The 14,303-nt window shown below is 32.8% G+C and overlaps 1 protein-coding gene across 6 annotated transcripts in view; it reads right to left on the bottom strand.

The window, feature by feature from the left end:
• Positions 1–14,303, bottom strand: part of ATRX (ATRX chromatin remodeler) — a 242,716-nt gene that overhangs the window by 52,512 nt on the left and 175,901 nt on the right. For all 6 annotated transcript variants that reach the window (XM_082447341.1, XM_082447346.1, XM_082447343.1 and 3 more), the window contains 3 exons: positions 13,960–14,113; positions 11,102–11,208; positions 5,331–5,439 (listed from right to left, as the gene is read on the bottom strand). In XM_082447341.1, the coding sequence (XP_082303467.1) occupies positions 5,331–5,439; positions 11,102–11,208; positions 13,960–14,113 (370 nt within the window). The remainder of the gene's footprint in view (positions 1–5,330; positions 5,440–11,101; positions 11,209–13,959; positions 14,114–14,303) is intronic.

Here is a 14,303-nt window from a genome sequence, read left to right on the forward strand (position 1 = left end):
AAATCATACAGAGTATATTCTCTGAACAGAACTGAATCAAACTAGAAATCAATAACAGAAAAATAATAGAAATCTCCAAATGCTTGGAAATTAAACAAGATACTTCTAGCTATGACTCAAAATGGAAGTCTCAAAAGAAAAAATACACTGAACTGAATGGAAATGAAAATAAAACACATCAAAATTTGTATGACAGCTAAAGCAGTGCTGAAAGGGAAATTTACAGCACTAAATGCTTATATTAGAAAAGAGGAAAAGTCTTAAATGAGTAATTTAAGGTTCCACCTCAAGGAAGTAGAAAACGATGAGCAAACTAAGTCAAAACAAGATGAAACTGAAAACAGAAAGAAAAAATAGAGAAAATCAATTAAATAAAAAGCTGGTTCTTTGAAAAGATCAATAAAATTGACAAGCCTCTAGCAAGACTGACAAAAACAAGAGAATACACAATTACCAATACCATGAATGAAACAGAAGCTATCACTATAGATCCTAAAGACATCAAAAGGATAATAAGGGAATGCTATGAACAGTTCTATACGTAAATTTGAAATGAACCAATTCCTCAAAAAGCACAAACTACCACAACTCATTCAATGTGAAATAATTTGAATAGTCTTATAACAATTAAGGAAATTGAATTAATGATTTAAAATCTCACAAAAAGAAATTTCCAAGGCCAGAAAGTTTCACTGGCAAATTCTACCAAAAATTTAAGATTAATTAACACAAATTCTACACATCTCTTTTAGAAAACAGAAGGGGGAACACTTCTCAACACATTTTATGAGGCCAATACCATCCTGATACCAAAATTAGACAAAGACAGTATAAAAACAACCAGATACAGACCAATATCTCATAAATATTCCCCAACAAAATATTAGCAAATAGAAGCCAGCGCTATATAAAAAGAATTATACATCATGGCCAAATGGGTTTTATTCCAGGGATGCAAGGCTGTTCAGCTTGAAAATCAAGCTATGTAATATACCATGTTAACAGGCTAAAGAAAAAAAAATTTATCATATTAAGTGAGAAAGAAAAAGCATGTGACAAAATTATACACCCATTCATAGTAAAAACTCTTAGCAAACTAGGAATAGAGATGAATAGCAGGGAACTTGAACTTAATAAAGGTATCTACAAAAAATCTACAGATATATCACAGTTATCAACACTGAATGCTCTTCTCTTAAGATCAAGAAGGCAAGGATGTCCACTCTCATCACTGCTATTCAACATGTTACTGAAGTTCTAGCCAGTGCAAAAAGACAAGAAAAGGAAACAAACTACATTCAGATCGGAAAGGAAGAAATAAAACTATCCTTACTTGCAGATGACATAATGGTCTAGTAGAAAATCTCAAGGAATCTATAAAACAAACTCCTAGAACAAATAAGTGAGTTCAGCAAGATCACAGGTAAAACATCAATACAAAAATCAACTGCATTTCTACATACTACCAACGAACATGTGAAAAGTAAAATTAAAAATACAATATCACTTACAATTCCCAAAAAATGAAATATTTAGGTGTAAATCTAACAAAACATATATGGGACTTCTATGCTGAAAATTACAAAACAGTGATTGAAAAAATCAAAGATCTACATAAACAGAGATACTATGTTCACGGGAGACTCAATATAGTAAAGATATCAATTCTCCCCAGACTGATGACAGGTGTAATGCAATTTCTAATAATTCTTGCAAGATTTTTATAGATTAGACAAGAGGATTCTAAAATTTATATATGAAGCCAAAGATATTAGACTAGCTAAAACAACTTGGAAAAAGTAGAATAAAGTAGGAGATATTGACTTGCTACTAAGGCCTATTACATAGCTACAATAATCAAGACTATGTGGTAATGGCAGAAGGACAGATATATGGACCAATGGACTAGAACCAAAAAATAGTCCCACAGAAGTATAGCCAAATGATTTTTCACAAAATTGCAAAAGCGATTTGGTAGAGAAAGGATGGCTTTTTCAACAAATGGTGCTGGAGCAATTGGACATCCACAGGCAAAAAAAAAAAAAGAAAAAGAAAAGTGAACTCAACCTAAATCTCACATCATATACAAAAATTAATTTAAAATGCACCTTATACTTAAAATGTAAAGCCATAAACCTTTTAGAAAATAACATAGGAGAAAATCTCCAGGACCTAGGGCTTAGGGAACAATTCTTAGACTTGACAACAAAAGCATGACTAAAACAAAAACTGACAAACTAGACTTCACCAAAATTAAAAAGTTTTGCTCTGTGAAAGACCTTGTGAAGGAAATGAAAAGACAACCCATAGACTGGGAGAAAATATTTGCAAACCACATATGACAAATTACTCATACCTAAATTATATAAAGGATTTTCAACATTCAACAATAAAAAAGCAAACAATCCAGTTAGAAAATGGGCAAAAGACGTGAAGAAACATTTCACCAAAGAGCATATACAAATGATAAATAAACACATGAAAAAAATGTTCAAAATAACCAGCCATCAGGGAAATGCAAATTAAGATCACGAGATACCACTACACACCTATGAAAACAGCCAAGATAAACAGTTATAAAATCAAATGTTGGTGAGGATGCAGAGAAACTTGATCTCTCACACTTTACTGAAGGGAAGGTAAAACGGTGCAGCCACTCTGTAAAACAGTTTGGTAGTTTCTTAAAAAATGAAATAATCACTTACCGTGTAAACTAGAAATCGCACTCCTGGGCATTTATCCTAGAGAAATGAAAACTTAGGTCCACACAAAACCTGTACACAATGTTCACAGCAGCTTTATTTGTAATAGCCAAACCTGGAAATGAACAAAATGCCCTGCAGTAGACATACAGTTTGTATTATACAAGCTGGTACATCCAATCCATGGAATACTACTGTGTAGTAAAAAGGAATGAACTATTGATATACACAACAACTTGAACGAAACTAAAGGGCATTATGCTGAGTGAAAAAGGCCAATCTCAAATGGTCACATATACTATGATATAATTTATATAACAGTCTTGATATGACAAAATTATAAAGATGGAGAACAAATTAGTTATTGCCAGGAGTTAGGGATTAGGGCAACGTTGGTGGTCAGGATGGGTGTGACTATAAAAGGGCAGAAAGAGAGGCATCTCTGTGGTGATAGAATATTTCTGTACCTTGATTGCAGTCATGCTTACAGGAATCTCTACATATGCGATTAAAAAAAAACATAGATATACACACATGTTGAAACAGTGTCAATTTCTTGGTTTTGATATCATAGGTAAGATGTAACCATTAGGAGAAATTAGGTGAAAGGGTCACAGTACCTCTCTAGACTGTCTTTGTAAGTTCCTTTGACTCTAAATAAAATAAATAAGTAAACATATAAATAAATATAAATAAAATAAAGTAAAAAAAAAAAGGGCCCTGAGACTGTTAAAATTGCTTCCTCGCCACATAAGACAACATTAGGTCACTATCTTAAAACTTATTTTAATGTGTCTTTCTAACTGGTTAACAATAAACAAAATTATATCTATATTCTATTTCTGAACATTACTGAGTCATGAGAAAACAGAAGATAGGTAGAAAAACAGACATAATCTCTCACATTTGTGAATTTAATCTAGACAAGTTTACAGATTTAGCTACTCAAGAGTAACCCCTCAAATCCATGGAGTTTGTGTGTGTGTGTGTGTGTGTGTGTGTGTGTATGCATGGTGAATCTGAATCAGAGACACTTTCTGGCATATGTTTAGGAGGCTTAATTTGTTAGTGAAAAAGCCAAGCTGACAGCTCAACATGCACATTTCATTGTTGTTCCCTACTAGTTACCAAATATGACTATTATGGGACAAATCATATGCTATTATGATATTTACAAATTTGGGAAACTGAGCAAGTCAAACGTTTAGATTAAATTTGACAAATTAGACTAGGATAACTCAATAAAATTACTTCTTCACACTCATGCACAAATAATAATTGTTTAAAACATGGCAAACAAAATATAAAAATGTACTTATTCTTTAAAAAGTTATATAATCATTTTTAAAGTCACTTTACTGTACTCAAACAATCCCTTTGTAAGCTCTCCCAGACTCTACAGATTTTAAATACCTAATAAGAATATACTCCTCCTATGGTCTAACTGGAATCTCCCGTTTTAACCCTAGGTGTAGTTCAGGACTCTGTTAGCATTAAAACACGTTTTACACACAAAATATAATACCTTTCATACTTTAGAACATTTATTAAGTCATATCTTAGCCATCTTTTCATTAAACTAACCCCATCTCTTCATCACTATCTTAAAGGCAATGCTTTCAACGTGTATGTGTGTGAGCAAATGTTTATATGTATGTATACACATAAATTTTTCTCTTCCAAATGCAGTTCAAGTATGTAATTGCTGATAGTTAAAAGCAACATCAACATCACCTATATAACACAACCTCTACCTGCAGTTGTTTAAAGTATATTATTCAAATTCTTACAATAAGTAAAGAGATCAAGAATACCTTGTTAACCTTAAGACACTCTAACAGATGTATCACCAAAGATGATATAAAAATGGCCAATAAGCCCATAAAATGATGCTTGACATCAACTAACATTAGGGAAATGCAAATTAAAATCACATGAGATTCCATTACATACCTATTAGAATGGGTAAATTTTTTTATTTTTAAATATGATAATACCAAGGACACAGAACAACTGGAACCCTCATACATTGCTGGTGGGAATGCAAAATTGTACAACCACTTTGGAAAACAGTTTGGCAGTTTCCTACAAAGGTAAACATAAATTTACCATATAACCCAGCAGTTGCACTCCTGGATTTTCATTTCACTTGGATAAATATCTATGGTCACACAAAACTTATACATGAATGTTTAAAGCAGCTTCAATTTTAATTTCAAAACCTGGAAACAATTCCAATGTCTTTCAAATAGAAATGGTTAAACAAACTACTCATTCACACAACGAATACGTCCATATAATGAAAATAAACCATACATCCATACAATGGACACATCCATACAATGGAATACTACTCAACAGTAAAAAGGAGCAAACTATTGACATATGCAACAATGTGGATGAATCTCAAATGCATTTTGCCATGTGAAAAAAGTGAGACTGAAAAGGCTACAAATTGTATGATTCCATAAGTGAATTTCCTAAGGGGTGATGAAACCATTTTATATCTTGACTACATCTTGCATTTGTCAAAAATTATAGTAGTAGACACTAAAAAGTAAATTTTACTATATGTAGATTTAAAATGATTTTTTAAAAACTCTCTATACATTCAGAAATGCTTCCTACCTCACATTAGTTTCATCATTAAATTCTTCAGCCCATTTTTTCCTTGATTGAGCAGTTGTAGAACCATCTAAACGGTAATAGTCTATGTTTCGGAGCCACTTCCCTTCACCTGAAAATTCAACAAGAAAAGAAAAAAGAGACATATATTGTTATCCTAGTACTAAAAGATTTTCTTCCTTGCTTGCCATTTAAAAGCTGGTCACAGGCCTTCCCTGGTGGCACAGTGTTTAAGAATCCACCTGCCAATGCAGGGGACACGGATTTGAGCCCTGGTCTGGGAAGATCCCACATGCCGCAGAGAAACTAAGCCCGTGCACCACAACTACTGAGCCTGCGCTCCAGAGCCCATAAGCCACAACTCCTGAAGCCCGGGTGCCTAGAGCCCATGCTCTGCAACAAGAGAAGCCACCGCAATGAGAAGCCTGTGCACCGCAACAAAGAGTAGCCCCCGCTCACTGCAACTAGAGAAAGCCCGCGCACAGCAACAAAGACCCAACACAGCCAAAAATTTTTTAAAAATTAAAAAAAAAAAGCTGGTCATATATATTCAATTTGCATAGCAAGACAAATTTTTTTAATCAAGGGATAATTCATTGTATTACAAATAAATTCACTACAGATTTCCTTCCAACAGATATTGAATAGCAAAGGTACTTTTCAAAAGTATTTCATCTACATGTAAATGTCTGAAAAGATTTCCTTGATTAGAATCCTATAAAACTTTCAAAAGAATATGATTAAGCTGTATTATGCTCATGAAGCTTCTTTTTAATTAAATCTATAAATGACCAGGTTTCCCACCTTGTTATCAACAAGTTGATACTAAACAGATAAAAACCAGAGACATAGAACACGTTTATTCATTCACTGAACAAATATTTACAGAATGCCTATTTATGTGCCAAAAATATTCTATGATTTAGCCACAAATATCAGCATATGTTCCTATTTCATGACAATTACATATTTGTGAGCATGTATGTACAAGTAAAGAACTGTGATTTTATAAGTTAAACACTGATCAGACATGTCAACATTTGCACACTGAGGTAAAATTTTACCCAAGCCTGACATTCATACTAAAATACCAACGGATAAAGTACTTATGACACTTTTATATTTTATCATACATAATTTCCATTCTAATTCTTTAACTGCAAACATAATACTACTATTTCCACTCCAAGCAAAATTCATATCATCACACCCTAGAGTCTTAATATAAAACAAGTTGACAACACTGAGATTTATGTCTTTCAGCAAACTTTTTAGTTAAATTCAGTGCGTTAGTTTAAAAAATGCTTTTTGGTAGTATGGTCATTTTAGTAATGTTAATTCTTCCGATCCAATGGCCATACTACCCAAAGCACTCTACAGACTTAATGCAATCCCCATCAAAATACTCAGGACATTTTTCACAGAACTAGAATAGATAATCCCTAAAATTTATATGGAACCACAAGACCCCAAATTGCCAAAGCAATCCTGAGAAGAAAAAGAACAAAACTGGAGGTATCACCCTTTCAGACTTCAGACTATACTACAAAGCTACACAGTAATCAAAACAGTGTGGTACTGGCAGAAAAACAGATGCATAGATCAATGGAACAGAATAGAGAGCCCAGAAATAAACCCACATACCTGTGGTAAATTAATCTACAACAAGGGAGGCAAGAATATATATGGAGAAAAGACAGTCTCTTTCATAAGTGGGGCTGGGAAAACTGGACAGCTACATGTACAATGAGATTAGAACATTTTCTCACACTGTATAAAAAATCAGCTTTACATGGATTAAAGACCTAAATGTAAGACTTGAAACCATACAACTCCTAGAAGAGAACACAGGCAGAACACTCTTTGACATAAAGTGTAAAAATATTTTCTTGGATCTATCTCCTAAGGCAAAATAAATAAAAGCAAAAATAAACAAATTGGACTTAATTAAACTTAAAAGCTTTTGCACAGCAAAGGAAACCATTGACAAAACGAAAAGAAAACCCACAGAATGGGAGAAAATATTCGCAAACAATATGAACAAGAAGGAGTTAGTATCCAAAATATACACACAGTTCATACAACTAAATATCAACAAACAAACAACAGTATCAAAAAATGGATGGAAGACCTGAACAGACATTTTTCCAAAGAGGACATACAGATGGCTGACAGGGACATGGAAAGATGTTCAACATAGCTAATTATTAGAGAAATGCATATCAAACTCACAATGAGATATCACCTCTCACCTGCCAGAATGGCTATCATCAAAAAATCTACAAATAATAAATGTTGGTGAGGATGTGAAGAAAAGGAAACCCTTTGTATACTGTTGGTGGGAATGTAAACTGGTGCAGCCACTATGGAAAACAGTATGGAGGTTCCTCAAAAAACTAAAAATAGAACCACCATATCATCCAGCGATTCCACTCTTGGGTATGTATCAGAAAACCTGAAAACACTGATTCAAACACATACATGTACACACATACATGTACACAGCAGTAGTCAAGATATGGAAGCAACCCAAGTGTCCATCAATGGACAAATGGATAAAGAAGATGTGGTACACACACACACACACACACACACACACACACACACACACACACAGAGGAATATTACTCAGCCATAAGAAAAAGAATGAAACTCTGCCATTTTCAGCAACATGGATGGACCTAGGGAATATTATGCTTAGTGAAAGAATTCAGAGAGAGAAAGACAGACACTGTATAATATCACTTATATGTAGAATATAAAAAAATAACACATACAAAGGTATATTGCAAAACAGAAACAGACTCAGAGATATAGAAAACAAACTAGTGGTTACCAGTGGGGAGAAGCAAGAGAGGAGGCGTAAGGGAGGCATAAGGGATTAAAAGATACCAACTACTATGTATAAAATAAATAAGCAACAAGGGTATTGTATAGCACAGGGAATTATAGCCATTATTTTATAAAACTTTTAATGAAGTATAATCTGCAAAAATACTGAATCACTATGCTGTACACCTGAAACTAATATAATATTATAAATCAACTATACTTCAATAAAAAAATCTATTTCTTTGAGAATTTGGACTAAAACAAACAAAACAGCAAAAGTAAGTATGTCTCATCAAGTCAAATTTTGTTTATGTCCTAAGGACTGTAATATCCTATAAGATTCAAATATTAAGGATTTCTGGAATAAATGATCTAGTTTTATTAATGATATTCCTACAAACAGGATGTGTTTCAATTGTTTTCCTTTTAAATAATATTAAAAGTTTAGAAGTCTTAGGATACATCTTAAGGTATATAAGAATAAATTATTCCTGAAGAAAAATCTAAAATTAACAAATTAATAAAAATAAAAACCCCACATGATCATCTCAGTAGACACAAAGAAATCATTTGACAATGTTCAATACACATTCATGATAAGAAAAACACACTCAAAAAACTGGAAATACCGATACACGGAACTTCCTCAACATGATAAATGATATCTATGAAAAAAATACAAATAACACCATACAGAATGGTGAAAGATCAGATGCTTTCCCTCTAAGATTAGGAAAAAGAAAAGGATGTCTGGTTTTGTCACTTTAATTCAACACTGTACTAGAGGTTCTAAGGAGGGAAATGGTCAAGAAAAAGAAATAAAAGTAATCCATATTGTAAAGGAAGAAGTAAATTATCTCTATCTGCAGATGACATGATCTTGTATAAGGAAAATCCTTTAAAAATCCACAAAACACTATTTGAACTAATAAATGAGTTATTATGAAAAACTTAATTTATACATTTGCAATGAAGAATCCAAAACTAAAAGTAAGAGCACAATTCCATTTACAATACTATCAAAAAGAATAAAATAAATTTAACATAAGAAATGCAAAATGCATACACTGAAAACTATAAAACATTAGTGAAAGAAATTAAAGACCTAAATAAATGGTAAAACATCCCATGTTCATAGATCAGAAGACTTAACATTGTTAAGAAGGCAATACTTCCTAAAATGAACTACAGATTCAATGCAATCACTATCTGAATCCAAGCTGACTTCTTTGTAAAATTTACAAGCTAATTCTAGAATTCATATGGAATTGCAAGGGACCCAGAATAGCCAAAAAAATCTTGAAGAGGAACAAAGTAGGAGTACGCACACTTTCAAAACTTATGTTCAAAGCAAAGGTAACCAAGACTGTGCTACTAGCATGAGGACTGACATACAGATCAATGGAATAAAACTCAGAGTCAAGAAATAAACCTGTCTCTTTGGTCAACTAATTTTTAACAAGGGTACCATGAACAGTGAATGGGGAAAGAACAGTCTTCTCAACCAGTAGACTGAAGTTGGACCTTTACCTCATACCAAATGTAAAAATTAACTCAAAATGCATCAAAGACCTAACTGTAAGAGCTAAAACTATATAATTCTTTGAAGGAAACATAGGGGTAAATAGTCATGGACTTGGATTTGGCAATGGTTTCTCAGATATGACACTAAAGCCGTAAGTAACAAAAGAAGAAAAATAAAATTGGACTTCATCAAAATGAAAACCTTTTCTGCATCAAAGAATACTACCAAGAAAATGAAAAGACAATGAAAAGAATGAGAAAATATTTACAAAGCATGTATCTGATAAGGGCCTGGTATGCAGAAAATTTTTTAAATTAAAAAAAAAAAATTTTAAGGTCTTTCGACTCAATAACAAAAAGACAAATGGGCAAAGGACCTGAATAAACATTTTTCCAAAGAAGATATACAAATGGCCATGAAAAAATGGTCAACATTATTAGTCATTAGAGAAATACAAATCAAAATCAAAATGAGATACCATTTCACACCCACTAGGATAGCTATAATTCAACAACAACAACAACAACAACAACAGAAAACAAGTGTTGGTAAAGATGTGGGGAAATCAGAACCCTTGAACACTACTTCTTGAGAATGTAAAATAGTGCAGCCAGTGTAGAAAAGAGTTTGGTGGATCCTCAATACATTAAACTTAGAATTGCCATATGGCCCAATAATTCCATTCCTAACTAAATATTCAAAAGAATTAAAGACAGATGTTTAAAGAAATAAAAACTTGTATACGAATGTTCATAGCAGCACTATTCACAATAGCCAAAAGGAGAAAACAACTCAAATATCTATGAATTAATGAATGAATAATCAAAATGTGGGTATTATCCATGAAATGGAATATTATTAGGCCACAGAAAGGAATACAGCACTGACACTTGCTACAACTTGGATGAACCTTAAAAACATGCTATGCGAATGAAGCCAGTCACAAAAGACCACATATTATATGACTATTTATATGAAAGGTCCAGAATAGGTCAATCTATATAAACAAAGTAGATTAGTGATTGCTTAGGGGTAAAGAGGTAGAAAGGGGGTTAGCAGAATGACAGCTAAAGGGTACAGGGTTTCTTTGGTGTTGATTAATATGTTCGAAAATTGACTATGGTGATAGTTGCACAACTCTGAAAATGTACTAAAAACCATTGAATTGTACACTTTAAATGGGTAAACTGCATGATATGTGAATCATAACTCAATAACGCTGTTTAAAAAAACAAAAAAAAATTTTGCTACAACTGCAGCAACAAAGACCACATTTATATGGATAAGGACAAAAAGAAAGTACAGAAAAAATAGATATATTAGGGTTGTGGGTCTGGGTAATATTCTATTGTTAAAATGTTTATACAATATGTTTAAATGAATGTTTTTAAAATTATGATATACAAATGTAACTCACCCTTATAAATAAGAGGTTTATCTTTATCTTCTGTCTTCTCCCTACTAGCCAATTCAAGAAAATCTTCAATCAAGTCCAGAGATATGAGAGACTGGCTGAAAACAAGGCTAAAAAGACAAGTTAGTATTCATGGATTAGAAGATTCACAAACAACACAATTTTAATCTAAACCTCAGTAAATATCCAAAAGAATTAAAAATTAGAAATTTGTAGAAATTAACAAGCTGATTCTAAAGTTTATATGGGTATGCCAAGCATACAGAGTAGCCAAAACAATTTTGAAAGGAAAAAAGTTGGAGGCCTAACTCTACGTGATTTCAACACAAAGCTAGTGTAATCAAAATAGTGTAGTACTGAGGAGACCAACACAAATCAGTGGAACAGAATATAGTCCTGATATAAAGCTACACTATAGTTAATTGGTTTTTGACAAATAGGCAAAAGCAATTCAATGGAAAAAAATTAGTGTTTTTAACAATGGTCTTGGCAAAATTGGATATTCATATGCTAAAAAAATGAATTTCCACCTAAGCTTCAGCTGCACAAATAGGGAATAGAAGAATCTGATTTGACAAAAGTTCTTCTTAAAAAAAAAAAAAAAAGTCTTAGTTGACCACAAGTCAATATGAACCAGTAGTGTTATTTAGATGTTGGAAAACTGCTCCATCAGACTGCAGGAATGGAAGGATAGGGTCCAGAATAAACAAGAACCAGCCTCACTATAATTCTGTGTTAATAAAAATTCAGCTGAAGTGTTTGTGACCATATTTTGAGATAAGTGCTAAAAAAATGAAATATATTCAAGACCATGTCAGGACTGAAATTATGCCATACAAAGAACAGATAAATCAACTGAGAAGAAAAAGCTAAAAGTGACGAGAGATAAACCCACCATTATCTGAAGAGGAGACAATTGAAATAGTAGTAGTGATGTCTGCAACCTACTTTGAAAGGCATCAGGAAAATAAGATGGATGATAAATAGATATGTAATAAATGAAGTATGATAAAATATAGAATATAGTATAGATTCTAGGTGACAGGTATATAGGTATTCACTCTAAAAATTATTTCTACTTTTTGTTATGTTTGAAAATTTCCATAATGAAATGTTGGACAAATAAAGAATAGTGGTAATCACAATTCCTGAAATGCAGTTTTATAGTCTTAACGTTGATAACACCTATCAATTGGGTTAATAACTAAAAATGATCATTATAACAGTATTTTTAAAAAGCAGTAGATACATTCTATTTTAGACCAGGGGGGAAATAGCTATAGGAAGAGTATAAACTAAAGATAAGGATCCATTTTCTAACACTTTGAAGTATTCAACTACAGGGAGCCTTCTGAGATAGAAAATATTCTACCCAGGAGAGGCCAGGAGAACATCCATGATGAACATGGTAGAAGAGATTCTTGAACTGGTTAGGAAATTAATAAAAGACTACTAAAATTTCCCCTATACTCATAAAATTCTTGTATGGTACCCAATAAAAATTAACTTTAAACTACAGAAGTTAATAGATAAAAAAGCATAAGCATGTCTAGAGCATTAATCTCTCTTGGTCTTTCAGGAACTCTGAGCTCAAATATCCACTTTCTACTTGACATCTCTCATGGACATCTAATAGGCCTTGGAAACTTAACAAAGCCAGAGCAGGACTCTTTACTACCTCTAATAAACTTACTTCTCCCTTAATCTTCTCCATTTTAGTAAATAACACCATAATCTACCAGCCACTTAGGGGGAAAGCCTGAGGGTCATCTTTGACTACTCTCTCCTTCTTACTGCCCTGCACTTAATCTACCAAGTGCTGTTGTTTCTACTCCAAAACATACCCTTCATCTCCACTACTACCACTCCATTCCAAGCCAACATCATCCCTTATCTGAACCACTTGTTTCTGTATAAGTGGCAATATGTAACAAAAAAAACTTATAGTGAGTACTTATTAGATGCCAGGTTAGGAGTTAATTAAAAAGGAATAAAACAGTCTGTGTCTTCAAAAAACTCACTATCCAGCGAAAAGACACATCAAGTACATCAGAATGTGTTAAGTGTAGAGTAGAGGTATATTAAAAGGTGGTATGAAAATATAACAGAGCCACCTCTTTCCAGGAAAGTTAAAGAAACTAAATTTGACATTTTTTTTTAAATAGAAGATTGTTTTATTTTAGCCTTATGTTAAAGTGCTTAAAGTTTTTAACAAAAAAATTGTTATATTAAAAGCATTATATTTTTAAAATATTTTATGACCAGAACTTGGGATCTTATAAAAGCCTAAACAGTTAAGTCTGGTTCAAAACTTTAAAAGTATGTTTTTTAAATAATAAAATGAAGGATAAGATTGGGGATTGGAATCCAGGGAAGGGAAAGGGGGCACAAATGCTAGAATTAAAACAAACAGGAACGAAAAACAAAGGAGAAATAATAAAGAGAGTAGTCAAAGAGGTGAAATAAAGTCTGAGAGGTGTCCACTAGATTTGGAAATTAGAAGGTCATTAAGTGACTTTAGGGGGGAAAACTCAGTAAAGTAATAGGGTAGAAGCCGCACTGCATGGATTGAAAAATGATTCTGAAAATGATGAAATACAAATATCAACTAGAGACTTGGCTCAAGGAAATAAGTTCAAGATGCTATAGCCAGAAAGGGAAAACAGCACTTAAGAAATAACCAGAATATGCACTCAGAAATAGTGACTTAGAAGGAAGATAGTTGTCACTACACTAACCATGAAATTACATCTTTAGAAAGGAAGAAAACAAAACAGATTTCTTTAAATAAATTGTTTAAACAAGAAAAAGGTTATCAAAAGGTTCATATAACAAAAACAGGAAATAGGAAAAGAACTTACACTTTATCCCCAATTTCCTCTGCCATTCGAAGAATTTCAAAGAGAAGTACCATTTTTCCAGAATGCTCTAAAACCTCAGCATCAGCATCTGTAACAAAATCTTTGTACCAGTCTGGAGCTGGGCTGCTTGGATTAGAAGAGGAAGTAGCTTTACCTAAACAAAATAAATGAAACATAAATAAGTAGGCAAATAAGGGAAGAACCTGAAAGACTCCAGAGAGGGATTAAGACAGAGATTAAGAGAAAGACATATAGACCAACCAACCCAGGGAGAGAGTGAGAAAGAAAGAGATTGGTAAGGATGTGGGAGAGGGGTGCAAAACACACACACACACACACACACA

This window comes from Balaenoptera physalus (genome assembly GCF_965194825.1).
Source record: "Balaenoptera physalus genome assembly, chromosome: X".
Lineage (NCBI taxonomy): Eukaryota > Metazoa > Chordata > Mammalia > Artiodactyla > Balaenopteridae > Balaenoptera > Balaenoptera physalus.